Source organism: Theropithecus gelada, chromosome 11, assembly GCF_003255815.1.
Source record: "Theropithecus gelada isolate Dixy chromosome 11, Tgel_1.0, whole genome shotgun sequence".
Classification (NCBI taxonomy): domain Eukaryota; kingdom Metazoa; phylum Chordata; class Mammalia; order Primates; family Cercopithecidae; genus Theropithecus; species Theropithecus gelada.
In genome coordinates, this window is record NC_037679.1 from 119491069 (window position 1) to 119505519 (window position 14451).

At 37.7% G+C, this 14451-nt stretch overlaps 1 protein-coding gene across 5 annotated transcripts in view; it reads right to left on the minus strand.

Moving 5' to 3' along the window:
- Positions 1–4346: 4346 nt before the first annotated feature.
- Positions 4347–14451, minus strand: part of LMNTD1 (lamin tail domain containing 1) — a 157764-nt gene continuing 147659 nt past the window's right edge. For 4 of the 5 annotated variants that reach the window (XM_025402595.1, XM_025402594.1, XM_025402593.1 and 1 more), the window contains 2 exons: positions 12390–12452; positions 4347–6162 (listed from right to left, as the gene is read on the minus strand). In XM_025402595.1, the coding sequence (XP_025258380.1) occupies positions 12412–12452 (41 nt within the window). In that variant the 3' untranslated portion in view covers positions 4347–6162; positions 12390–12411. Of the gene's footprint in view, positions 6163–7823; positions 8369–12389; positions 12453–14451 lie in introns of those variants that run through there. The other variant, XM_025402596.1, reaches the window with a different exon arrangement.

Below are 14451 nucleotides of genomic sequence, written 5' to 3' on the forward strand. Positions count from 1 at the left end.
ACACATACAGTCTTGTGTAGAAAGTAGTTTGGTGCTGGAGGATTTGGGGTAGTGCCAGTCTGATGGTGATGTGCTGCTGGGAAAGAACAGCATGCACAGAAGGCAACACAAGGATAGACCATGGAGAATTCACCAGGAGGTCATTAGTGACCAGGGGAGGGTAACCCCTAAACAACCAACATTCCTCAGAGTTATTAGGAGAGACAATAGGTTTCCCATTGTGGGGGCATTACAAGGCAATTTTTTGTTGGCCTTTTAAAAGGATAAGGTAACTTTAGCAAGCTGGAGTCCTTGGGAACATTTAGGGAGTTGATAATTTACATAAAATAAGGTGCTAATTGAGGCAGTGATTGCACAAATAAATACAGAAAGGAGAGATATACATCCAGAAATCAACAGAAAACTTCGCAAACATGAATTTACTTTAGATTTCAAAGTATGGGAGAGTAACAGTCATTGTGGGATCTTGAACAGTAATGTGAACTAAATGGTGCAGCATTTTGGCAAAACCAGTAGGACAAGTTTAGAAGAGCATATCAGTCAATCTTATGAACACATTTTTTCAAAAGTCTTAAGACTAGAATATCTCCCCATCTTCTGTCAAGTTTTTACCTGAAGATGTTATAGCATAGGCTTAGCATAATAATTCAACCCAACTTTTCAATTTAAGTTCATACTCTTAAAGGATGTCCTTCTTCACTTCCTAAGACAGCTCCTTGCACATGTCAATTTCCCTATAGCATATTTTCATAGTGGAGATGGAACAATATGTAATTTATTAATTAGCGATCATGAATTGCACTGTGTAGATTGATATTGGCTTAACACTGAATTTTTAGGGGAAAAAATCTGTCATACAAACCATGGCTGCCTTGAATACTTTATGCTTTGTTCATTCTGATAGTAGATGATGAAGGAGAGAAGAATTTTAAGAAGCCTATGCTGATAGCAAAGGAAGACATTTACTCTGAAGTCAAAGCTAGATATCGTCACCATATTTGATCAATAAGTTTTAGGTTTTATATCTATACATGTAAGCTAGAAATGCTATGATCCATATTTTTTATTAAACCTTTTTTTGAAAGCAAGTCATAAAAAGCAAGATTGAAAAAGTTGAGGTTTCTTAGAAAAATAACCACTATTTTATAGTGGAACAAATTCTGTCTTCATCTCTTACCATCCTACATGCTGCTAGATTCCAAAGGAGAAGCTAGGATTACTCTTTCTCTTACCACTTGGCCCCAGAATACAAAGCTCAAGATGTAACTCAATCTACCTTTCTGGACTCATCTCCTTGTTCCTTCTTTTATTCCATATTCTAAATGTACCAATATAAATGACCATTCCTTAAAGCTGCCCAGTGTGTTCCATGTATTTGCTGCATGTCCTGATCAGCCTTCCTTTTCTCCATTAGCCTGAAACATCTAGCCTTTCTCTTAAAATCAGCTCCTTGGCACCTATCTGCAATTATTTTTCTTCAAAGAACCCTCAGGGTCTTGTATTTAGTTTTGTTATAGTACTTCTATGATTCTTTAAATATTTGGTTACAAGTGTCTTTCCCACTGGTCTATGACTTCCTTAAAGGCATGAACAATGTATTATTCTTACACATTATTTTCATGCTTAGTGTATAATAGATGCTCAAAAAATATCTGGTGATTACAATGCATAACAGGGAAAAATAAGCTCGAAAGGTAAAAACTAAACAAAACTACAAGCCCATCACAGTATATCTCCAGCTAATCCTAGTGGATTTTAGTGACTAAAGGAAGAGGGAAAGATGTGGAGGAGCCCTGGAAAGGTGGTGCAAGGAATTAAGAGTTAATTTATAATCTGTAAAACCAATTGTTGCTTCAGAGAAGTATTCAAACAGATTCTCCTTATTTCAATTAAATTCACTATATACCCACCCAAAACATAAAAGGCCATAGTTGCTTCCCTGTTCTGATTCTTTGAAACATCAGGATTCGATGGGTCCACCAACTGAATTTGGGGTGGACTTGGAATATATTTTATTGTCAGTGATTGGGGCAGACATTCCCATTCCCAGTGCATTTAGAAAGGCAAGATCAAGTTGATAGTGTGTAATTGGTTGGCAATTTACAAATAATAATGGGTTTTAAATGGCACACAATCCTTTGCCAGGCCTTCTACAGAGAGGTGAGGTCTATTTTCCCTCCCTTTGAACCTAGGCTCTGTAACTGCTTGACTAATAGAACATGTCTGAGGGATGCTGTTGGTTTCTGCATCCATACCCTAAGAAATAGGCAGCTCCCACTTCCTGTTTCTTAGGCCACTCACCCTTGGAACCTAGGGACCAGGTGTGAGGAAGCCCAAGCTGCCTTAAGGAGAGGACGTTGTGGATAGGAATGTGCTGTCAGGACCACTTTGCCAACCATGTGAATGGGGAGTCTTGGAAGTAGATTCCTTTCCCACCCCAACCTATCCAGGAGGCTTCCTGTTTTCTCCATTAGTAGGAGGCATAAGACATAAACTTGAAAACCATTTCTTGTGGTAGTTATGCTCCTGGTGACTACATTGCTCCTTCTGTCTGAACTCTATTCATTGACTAGTATAAAATACAATGTGCTATGCAGATAGAAGGTAGAAAAGAGTTTTATTACTGACCTCTGCAATCTGTTGATATTAAGGTAAAATTTGGTAACTTCGTAATCATATTGACTTCTTATTTAGAGAAGCTTTCCCCTCATTTTCAGGACCACAATCCAGATACATATGTAACTTATTTAGGACAGAATAATACTGTTCTCAAACAATTCCAAAAGTTTTACATTTTTTCATATTGCTGTAAAATTTAAATAACAGGCTGATAATCTTATGGCATTGAATATAGTGAAACTATCTTTAGCCTACGAAAAGTAAAAGTTTAGGAAAGCAAAACCTCAAAAATAAAACAAAATTTCTACTTGTCTCTGGTTTGTCACTATAATGTATTCCAAAGAATATGATTATGACTAAATCTATATAGATATATTTTAAGTGAGTACTTTCATAATCATAGATAATTGAGTGGTAACCATCTATATTGCCTAAGCACAAAGTCATATTAGTTGTTTTCCCCCAGCTTCATTAAGATAGGATTGACAAATAAAAATAGTATACATTTACAGTGTACAACATGGTATTTTGAGGTATGTATATATTGTGAAATGATTAATTTAATCAAAATAATATTTATGCTTACATACTTAACATTTGTTTTATGGCGAAAACATAACACGATCTACTCTTTAAGCAACTTCAAGTCTACAATACATTATTATTAACTGTCACCAGGCTGTAAAATAGATTTCCAGAACTTATTCATCCTGTTTAACTGAAGCTTTGTACTCTTTGAGCAACAGCTGCTGCAAAGTTGTATTGTTATTACAAATGTAAAACTTAGATTGGTTAAATGCTAATGTTTCCTCTACTTAGACACTGGAGTAAGGGCCAAGAATAGCAAAAGTTTGCCCTCTAAAAGAACTCTAGCCCTGATACTTATCTGAAAATTTGGATTTCTTTTCAAAGCTCATTGGTAATTAATCAAAAACATTATCATAGGACCAGTGCTTACCATTTCATATTTTCTTTTACTATTTCCTGCCAAAATCATAAAGTGTGTGCATGTGTGTGTGAGTGTGTGGAGGCAGGATAGTTTAAAATGTTTATCCATTTGGGAGTATAAAGCAGTAGGTAAAGTTTTGGATTTATTTTTCATTGTATTCATCTAGTTCATCCATCTGTAGATGAATTTGTTTCCCTAAAATGAATATTATTAATGCTGCTCATTCAAATGTTAATGAAGTAATGCTCACAATTCCGCAAGATATTTATAAACAGAGTGCTGCTGCTAACTTGCAGAGGGCATTGATGAAGTGGCAAATTTCTGAAACCATAAGATAAAGCCCATTGCTATCTAAGGCTGTTGAAACCTAAAAATCAATCTTTTAGCTTTTTATTCGTAGAAACTTAGGAAAATAAAATGCTGCAGAAAAACATTATATTCTTTCTTTATAATCCCTGAATTGTCTTGCATGACCAACAACATTTAGGCAGTTAATTATTTATACCATCAGAGATGAGTCTATCTTCCCTCACCTATGCCATACTAGAGGGAGAGTGACAGTCCCTGAGCAGGAAGATAGTGGAGGCATTGTGCTGGACTGCTCTGTGGTGATGTAACTGACAAGGAATCTACCACAAATCCCAGTGCTGAGCATTCATTTCTCTCTTTCTTGCAAGGGCAAAGGTTATATACTTTCTAAGAGCACACTTTACAAAAGACATACTTAAATGTACCACATTTTTGGCCACTCATGGAGGAAATAATTGTGTAGAAGAGCTCCGAGGAGATGCTTTCTTAATGAAGCATTGGTGAATCAGAGATATGTAGATGAAATTTTCCTGAGATGATACCATCTTCAAAAATAAGGAAAACCCTTTGAGCTGAAACATGTTTTGGATCCAGGAAACCTCTGTTCATAGGAGGGAAATAATTGAAAACACCTGAACCTTACATACCACTTGTTTCACGTGTTCCTATTACAAATCTTTGAGGGAAAGAGGTTGGGAGGGAAGTCTGTGAGGGGTGAGATGGCTTATTGGCCATAGTCACCAGAGCCCTTTTGGTTGTATGTTTATACTCCCCATGTGAACATGATAATCATCACAAATGGAGACAGCTGGAAGAAATTTTAAACCATGAAATAAGTTAACTTTTATTGTGCACTCTTAAATTTCCTGCTAGTCTCTTCAAAACATTATGACTGCACAGTTTCTCTAGTAACCATGAAAAAAACAGAACAGTCTACACGATTTGGCCAACACATGATTCAAAGATAACACTTAATGGTGCAAAGTGGCAAAAAGTGTTATTGACAGTTTTCTGAAAATGTACAAGTCTGCTCTGGAGTGTCCAAAAATGAGGAAATAATGTGAACGGTGTGGCCCAGCAACAAGAAAATATTTATGCTGAAATATAACCAGAAAGTATATGTAAAGTTGTTTTGTTGAGCAATGGATATCTTCTCAGATGCTTGAGACTAGAATATCATTTTTTTCCATCTTGGAAATACTAGTTATATTTTATTAGAAGTACTTTGTAAACCATTTTAACCTTTTTAATGCACAATTCAGTGGCATGAAGTATATTCACAATGTTGTGTAGCCATCACCTCTATCCATTTCCTGAACATTTTCCATCATCTCCAACACAGACTCTGTACCCATTAAATAATAGCTTTCATTCTCCCCTTCCCAGCCCAGCCCTAGTAAACTCTGTTATACTTTCCATCTCTATACATTTTTTATTCAGATAAGTGAAATTACATAATATTTATCCTTTTATGTATGGCTTATCTCATTTAACATCATGTTTCCAAGTTTATCCACGTTGTAGCATGTATTAGAATTCATTTTTTTTTTAATAACTGAATAACATTTCATTGTATTATACACCAGATTTTTTAAATCCATTCACCTGTCGATGGACACGTGTTGTTTCTATTTTTGGGCTTTTGTCAATAATATTCTATGAACACTAGTATAAAAGTGAGACGGCCAGGTGGGAGGGGTTCCCTGGAGAAACTCCATCCAGCCTGCCACTGAGGCGGAGCCTTGGGTTCGGCCCTTTGCAGCGAAGAGACGGGTCCCGCCTCTTCCTGTGTGAACATGGTATTCCAACGCCTGGCGGGAAGCTCTCTAGCAGGGGACTGTGGCCTTGCAGAGGATCCCTGTTTCCCCCATTTAACCCCCTTTTCATCCAATAAAACCCTGCTTTACTCACCCTTTAACCGTCTGCGAGCCTCAATTTTCATGGCTGTGGAACAGACAAGAACCCTATCTTTAGCTAAACTAAGGAAAAGTCCTGCAACAAAAGCTTATGTTTGGGCAGGGCATGGTGGCTCATGCCTGTAATCCCAGCGCTTTTGGGGTCCAAGGGGGGCAGACCACCTGAGGTCAGGAATAGGAGACCAGCCTGGCTAAGATGGTGAAACCTCGTCGCTACTAAAAATACAAAAATTAGCCGATCAGGGTGGCAGAGGCCTGTAATCCCAGTTGCTCGGGAGGCTGAGGCAGGAGAATCACTTGAACCTGGGAGGCGGAGGCTGCAGTGAGTGCCCATGGCACTCCAGCCTGGGCAACAGAGTGAGACTTCATCTCAAAAAAACAAAAACAAAACAAAACAAAATATGTTTGAATCCCTTGGCATATTTTAAAAAATATATTTTTAGCTCTTGGTGCTTGGGTGTAATAAACCAACAAAACTCAATGAGTTTCTCTTCATGGTCACCACTGATAAAATTTTTGGGTTATTTTACTGTTAATCTTTTAAAAGAAGATATTGGGGAAAAATTCTCACTTTTCTCTTTCTCCTCAAACTCCAAGAAAGTATGCACCATATTGTCCTGTATATGCTATATAAAGATACATAAATCAATTTAAATAGAGCTACAAGGTATAGACAGGATATTGTCACAGAATCTGAAGCAATCATACCTTCTCACTACAAATAGGGTCAACATTAATAATGGGCATATTTCATTTTTTAAACGTTTAGACTGTTGATAGGTATAGAATGAGATAGCTATAGGGACTGAGGATGGCATTTTTAAAAGGTAGCTCCATTATATTATTTAATTAAAATATTTTTGTTCCTTTGTCATTTCCTGTTTGTGTCCATGGGATTTTGCACATAGTAAGTATCACAAGCTGAAAGGTGAGACTCTTTTGGCAAATTTTAGATGTGTAGGCAGGTTTAAAAACTCCCAGCTGGTTACTCCGTAGAAATTTAACTTATTATTTCATTAGGAATCTGAATTAACCCCATACTTCAAGGAGACAGATTCCAACTGTAGAGAATCAGACAGACTCCAAGACTTATAATTTTTGACACATATGCTTTTGGAAAATGCATGTGCAGAAACTGTAGAAGTTGTAGACCTGATAGTTGGGTGGAGTATAAAAGACTGAAGTCACAAGGGCACTTCATGTGAACAAAATAAAGACTGTGCTGGTTTTGCTTTTGACCAGTGTTTTTTTCTCAACGGCTTAGAAAACAAATCCTTTAACTTGTCCACTAACTCTAGCTTTTTCTTTCAGAAATGGTGACAGTAAAGTCCAAAGGAATTATTATTATTATTTTTTTCTAAGAGAAACTATTTTCTTGCTTGCTTGCTGCTGGCTTCCTCTCCTGTGTGATGAAGGTTGGTTGCAACATGCTAGGCATCTTCATTTTCTCTAGACTTGGATATTATTGTCCTGAGCAAAAAAATAAGTGGCAACGCATGGTGAAATGTAATTCTGACTGGAAGCATGCTTCAGTTGTTATCGCAATATGAAGTAGAGGTGTTCAGAGTCTTTCCATTCATATTAACCTGAAATGAAGACCCAGAGTCATCATGTCTTGATCATACTCACAGATGCACGACAGTAACAGCAGGAAAGAACTTCTTTTTTGTTGTCTTTTCAGACAGGGTCTGGCTCTGCTGCCCAGGCTGGAGTGCAGTGGCATGATCCTAGCTCACTGCAGCCTTAACCTCTTGGCCTCAAATGATCCTCTAGCCTCAGCCTCTCAAGTAAGTGGGACTACAGGCATGTACCAACACACCCAGCTGTTTTTACATTTTTTTTGTAGTGACAGAGTTTCACTATGTTTCCCAGGCTGGTCTTGGACTCCCACCTTGGCCTCCCAAAGTGTTGGGATTACAGGCATGAGCCACAGTGCCCAGCCACGGGAGGAAATTATTTTTATGAGAACTCAACTTTTGCCAAGGTGAAAGCATTATTCATTTTTTTCCCCCCTGTGAACTCAACTCTGTAATGTGCACTTGTTTAGTTTACAGTTTAATGGTGATTTATGATGTTCAGGGCTCTTTGATGCCCAAGCAGCTGAGCTATTATATTTCATTATCTGGGCATGGATACTGTTTACTTCTGGTCTTGAATATGGAGATCAAAATGGTTTTGAGGCAGCCAGTTTACTGACCCATTTTCACACCCTTCGTTTTCTTCTTGGTGGTACTTGAGTAGTACCTAATTATCTTTTCCTTTAAATATTTCAGGTATGCCCCAGACTTGAAAGAAACCAGGTAACATACTTAAAGTGTGATAGAAAAAAAAAAGCAAGCTTTGTTTTCCTGTGTACAGCAGGCTTGAATTTTCTGTAGAAGTCTTAGCAGGAGGGCTTACAGCCTGAGATGTTTGTGTTCTATGCCTCCTCTACGAAAGTGGAACCCGCTATGTTTGCTCAGGCATTTGATTTTCTTTAAGTTATGGAATGTCTTTGACCAGCATGGCTGGGAGCCCGGATTGCAGGTCTTTTTACTCTTCCATACAACTGGGCCATGACACCATAAAGGTAAAGCTGGGAAAACAAGAACAGGGTAACTAACAAGAAGTACACACCACACTTCTTTGAAAGAAGTAGGTTGTGGGGGGAAAAAAAAAACTCATGAAATTTCAACTGACTGAAAAATTTTGGAAATTGATAGATCAGTTTGGGGCTGAGAGGAGAAACATATTATCAATGCAGAGATTGAAGGAATATGCCACAAAGTCGAGATAGAAAACACTGATATCAGAAAACGTAACTATTAGACTTTTACAACTCCTTTAGGGCGGGTTTCACATGAAAGAGCATTAAGTATTAGTCCCTCTCTCCCGGCTGTTAGTTACCAACTCCCCACTCACAAAAAGTGGCCCCATGAGAAACTGTTATAAAAGCTTCTTTTCAGGTCCCAAGGAACACTCCTTGGAGGGCTAGAAGGATATCCCATGTTTGGACGGTCCAGTTTAGACCACTGAGGACAGTAAGAGATACGTGAACATAGCTCAGTTCATGGAAAGACTCTATCAGCAGCACTTTTATTAGGAATGCCTCCTATGTGTAAAAATGTTTACTGGTTGTGAGTTTATACGCTGTATTTGCAGCCTTGGTGCTTTCTATGGGTCCTAAGCAATTGCATACTCTTGAGGACAGTTCTGGTGATCTGTAACAAGAGCCATCTGTTCCCCTGCTCTTTCTTCCATTTTAATATTTTTTTTTGAGAATCCTCAGTGTTTCCTAGCAAGTCTAAAAGTTCACATGACAGGTGGCAGCCACATAGGAAAATTACCTGGCCTTTCCAGAATTCTCTAACTTGCGAAAAGTTCTGTTTTGTGGCATCGCCCACAGACACTGTTCATTAGTCACACAACAGAATGCCCACACATTCTTTGTAAGGTACTGAGCAAGGAGAGTGTTTGAGAGCCTGACTCTGAGCACACTGCATGCTTTTAATCAGTTGTTGCATAGAAATGTGATTAGTGGTCAAGTAAACTCAAGATTGAACTTGTTTTTGTTTGTTTGTTTTTTGTTGTTGTTTTGAGACAGAGGCTTACTCTGTTGGCCAGGCTGGAGCGCAGTGGCGCTATCTCAGCTCACTGCAGCCTCTGCCTCCCGGGTTCAAGCATTTCTCTTGCCTCAGCCTCTCGAGTAGCTGGAACTACAGGAATGTGCAACCACGCCCGGCTAATTTTTGTATTTTTAGTAGAGACGGGGTTTCACCATGTTGGCCAGGCTGGTTTTGAGCTCCTGACCTCAAGTGATCCACCTGCCTCAGCCTCCCAAAGTGCTGGGTTTACAGGTGTGAGCCACTGTGCCCAGCCATGAGATCAAACTTTCATTTGCTTGTTTGTCTCTGTAATTGGCATTCTGTTAAATTAGCAATTTTAGAACTAGAACCTAAATCTTTCTTGCAGTTTGGAACAGTGGTAGCCCACTCCTCCTTTTGTGAATGAAAATGTTTCTCTGGTCCTGCTTCTAAATGTGCAGTGTCTCTTTCTTTCAGACAAATTTGAGTGGGGAAAAAAGACAAAGACAATCTTAAAGGTTAATTAGCAGAGTGGCATCAGGTTGCGATTCTAGTCTTAACTTTGCCACTTACTATCTAAGTGACTTTGGACGAGTCACTTAATCTCTCTATAGCTAAAGATTCTTTTGCTATAAACTGGAGATAGTATCAGCCCTGCCTACCTCAAAGGCTTAAGTGACATGATGTAAAGCCATGAAATGCTTGCTTTTTTTTTTTTTTTGAGATGGAGTCTTGCTCTGTCGCCCAGGCTGGAGTGCAGTGGCGTGATGTCAGCTCACTGCAAGCTCCGCCTCCCGGGTTCATGCCATTCTCCTGCCTAGGTCTCCTGAGTAGCTGTGACTACAGGCGTCCACCACCACGCCCGGCTAATTTTTTTGTATTTTAAGTAGAGACGGGGTTTCACTGTGTTAGCCAGGATGGTCTTGATTTCCTGACTTTGTGATCCGCCTGCCTCGGCCTCCCAAAGTGCTGGGATTACAGGCGTGACCACCACGCCCGGCCAGCCATGAAATGCTATCCAAATGTACGGCATTACAAGTTGCCAAGGATGCTCACGAATACCAGTAAGAACCAAACAAACAATTGCTTCATCTCTGAACAATTTTCCACAAACTGACAAGTCCGACTCAGGAGCTGATTGCAATAGATAAGCCATCCACTCATGAACAGTTAAACTGAATAAGTAAAATTTTGCTCCCAGTAAGGCTTCAGAAGGGCACAGTGAAGGGCACATTAATGATCCACCCTGAAGATACCACCAGATGGGGGTGGGAGCTCTGAGAAAACAGAAGTAAGGCATCTTAGGAGGCCCAGAACTTTTCAAAACAGGGTGGGTAGATTTTTTTAAAAAATCAAAGCTACCAAAGAATATGCCACAGAGAGGATCAATGAACAAGTCTTTTATCATGGTAGTTAAGCAAAATAATAACGGAGGAAGATCAACAAAGGCTGAAAACCTCTGCCAAATTATGTTATTTAATATCCAATGGGATGATTCAGAACATTCTTTCCAACCAAACAAAAGCAAAATTCATTTTTTTTGTATACAATAAAATGTCCCTTTTCCAACTCATATGCAAATTCAGTAGATTTCTCTCTGGCTACAGAGAGTGAAGCGCAATCAAATTATTGAAGTGTTGTTGCTAAATGCCTAGGCAGATTTCAGACCTCATTCTTTGCATTTCAGTTGCACACTACTAAAGCTTATGGCAACTGAAGGAAATTGATCACCAAGTAGACATAACTCAGGATCTCTGGGAACAAGAACTATATTACTAGGAGCCAAGTCTGAATTCTTGGCTCCCTGGAATACAATTCTCTGCCATTAAAATACCTTGGGATTAGTTCTGGCTTTGTGGTCAATTACTGGTTAATTTTGGTAACTCACCTCTTCCGACTGCAGTTTCCTTTACCCTAAAGGAAAATGGTTGGATAAGTCCCTTTTCAGTCCCAATGTCCTAGAAGTGTCTGTGAAGGAGGCTTTGAATAGAGAAGTTGTGGCTATCACATTTTTAGGAAGTTGGCAGTTCAAGAATATGATGCTATAGGAATGGAGAGAGTGGGCTTGTCAAAGAGTAGTTGACTTTCAGAAAAATAGAAGATGACACTTAGGAAAAATCTAGGGAGAGACAGGATGAAAGAAACTGGACAGCTGAGCAATCAGATAGAACCTGAAAGGCTTGTGCATACATGAGGGGAGCTGGAGAAACCCAGAGAGCCAGCAGGCTGTATGGAGTAGTAAAATTAAGTCATTTCTAGCAGAAGAGTCCAGAATACCAACAAGTTAGGGTTCAGGTGGCTATAGTTTTCATCTTAAGTCAAGGAATGAATAGAAAGCCTAGGCAGAAAAAACAAACAAGAAAACATATAAATAGACCAGCAGTGAACCAGGGCAGCAAAGAATGTGAACTAGAGAAAGACATCAAACAAAAGGAATCTTCATCAAAACACCACCTTGTCATTAGCTATTTAGGGAAACATTTAAACTCAGCCACTTAAAAGACAGAACACCAACTTTGTTGAGATATTGTTGAGATATTCATCAATTACTTAGTTGACATCATCATGAAAAAGAGATGAGGCAACATAGGAATTGACTCTTTAAATGATACAATATCATTTAGCAAGTGAGAATAGCTGCAGTCTCATTAGCCAGAATGATTTCTGTGATGTAATTAATACTCTCTTGCTCATAGGAATTAAAATGTACTGGTATAGTTGCAGAGTTGTTTTTTTGAGTGTTTGAAGTGACTCTGGAGTTCAAGGGCTCATTACTTATCCATCACCAAGGATAAATTGAGGATATGGGGCAAAAAGTAATGTGACATTTCCAATTTCCCATTCTTAGAAAGCTTATCATTCAACGTGAAGACAAAAACTGATGGCTCTGTTAAAATATTTAACAGAAAATTAGTGACTATGGAATTTATAAGGACAACCCATGTTCTGATGACTTTCAAAGACATTTCTGCCAATTACTTTAGTCATATTATTTTTCTGTTGAGAAAGCAAATTTGCAATACTGTCACTTACCTTTAAAGGTTGAGTTGACTGCTTATTGCTTTTGTGACTCAGATGTCTTCTTTTTCTTAGTCCCTGAAAATTTAAAAAAAAAAAAAAAAGGAGAGAGGATAGGTAGGGAGGGGCAAGAGTTCAGTCCAGTATTCCAAATATTGATTTTTCATGTTAAAACAAATCCTGGAATAAGCTAACAACAAAAGGATTTTCTTTCACTTGAAGAAGAAATCTGTGGCTTAAGGATAGTATTTAGTGGAGCCTCAAACCAAGTGGTTTAAAAACCACCTGAAAAGTATTATTTGATTCTTATGAAGTTCAAATTTCCAATGAATCATTTTAAAAGGAACCATATATTTCAGGACATAATTAGTCAAAACTTTGAGACAAAAAATATCCATCTGGAAGATATATTTTTTTAAAATGGAGATTTGCAGAATAATTTTACCAGCCTGTAAAATTTCTCAAATGCTTTCTATATGTAGAACTGCCATAATGACAAAGTAGCTAGGGGAGGGAGGTCCAGCATTCGGCTGCATCAGGGGGGATGTGACAGAAGGGGATGATGCTTTGCCTGCTATGTCAGTCAACTCCAGCCTGGTGATGAATGAGGTGACAGATATGGTGGCCTTCCTCACTCTCATGTACTTAAGCAGGAATTGAAAGTCACTTTGTTTAAACATAATTTCCAGGAACGAAGCAAGTGTATTAAACTGAAATAGTGTTGAATTGAATGATACCAAGTACAAATTACTTCTAGACCAAAGACGAGTGTTATTTTCATTCCTGTAAAACAAAAGGCAAGAAAACAAAATAACATCCTAGCTATAGATGATGATGAGCTCCTTTGGGGAAAAAAAACAAAAAACAAAAAAAAAAACAAACAGGAAAATCTTCTCAGTCATACCTAAGCTTTTCTTTTTCTATGCAAGCTCAGAAGAATTATCAAGTTAAATTGCTAGTATTTTATTACAGAGAAACAATATCCAAAGCTGGAAGTGAAAATGTGATCTGCAAGGATGATTAACAAAAATCAAGAGTGTTTCTGGTTATCACGGTGATTTTCTTAGCCATAAATAGGATTCTGAATCTAAAGAAACAGGATGCTGTTTGGCACATCACAGTATAAACTTGCTAAATAGTAAGTTTATATATTCTAATATAAATAGACTTCTAAGATATTTTCCTTACTATAAGCAGTGGCTTAGATGTAAGAAGACTCTGGCTAATCTTCTAGAGCAGTTTGTTGGCACGAAATAGACCTTGTAAATATTTTATGTATGTCCTTTCAGACTGACTAATCTGAGAACAAAGGTTTTCAATTGTACCTTGAAAGTTTATCCTTAAGAAATGGTGTACTCTATATTTTAGAGCTACAATCATTGTAGAACATTCCCATCTATAAGTTTTTGAAATTGAATGACAGGACTGTCAGTAGTAGTGGTGTCTGTCTGTTTCCATGTCAGTGGGTAATGGCAACTTTGTTTTTCTTTTTCTTTTTGAGCCTCAAGCATTTAGCACCTAGTAACTTTAATCTGAATCCCCTGAATTTCTGAAATCATATTTTTTACTTGTGTAAAGAAATAGATATCTATTTCTGTAAAGAAGGTTACAATCTTTCATAACTAAAGGACAATTTAAAACATTTGTTTTGTAATATTGAAATGTTTTGAAATAAAATATCTGGTCATAATGTTGCCTAATTATTCTGTTACTAAGACTAATACTTTGGAGTTCATTATTCAGCCATTAAAGAAACCTTTGTTTCAACTGTAAGAAGAAGCACATAAATTGTTCTTACTTGTCTGTTCTTTTTTTAAAAAGTCCTGCAGAAATATGATGACTTTTTAATCTAAATTTTCTGAAAGTAAGCAAGAGAAGGGAAAAATTACTACTTTTGAATATATGAGGTATCAAAAATTTCCTTCATATAAAAGTTTCTAATTTTTGGTACAATTATTTGATAATAGAATATGGACAGGACTCCTTAGTATTTTGCAATGTTCCTTCAAATTATTGTTTTCTACTCAGTCTGATGATAAGTGGTCCAATATAGTAATTAGTTTTTTCTATCCCTCTG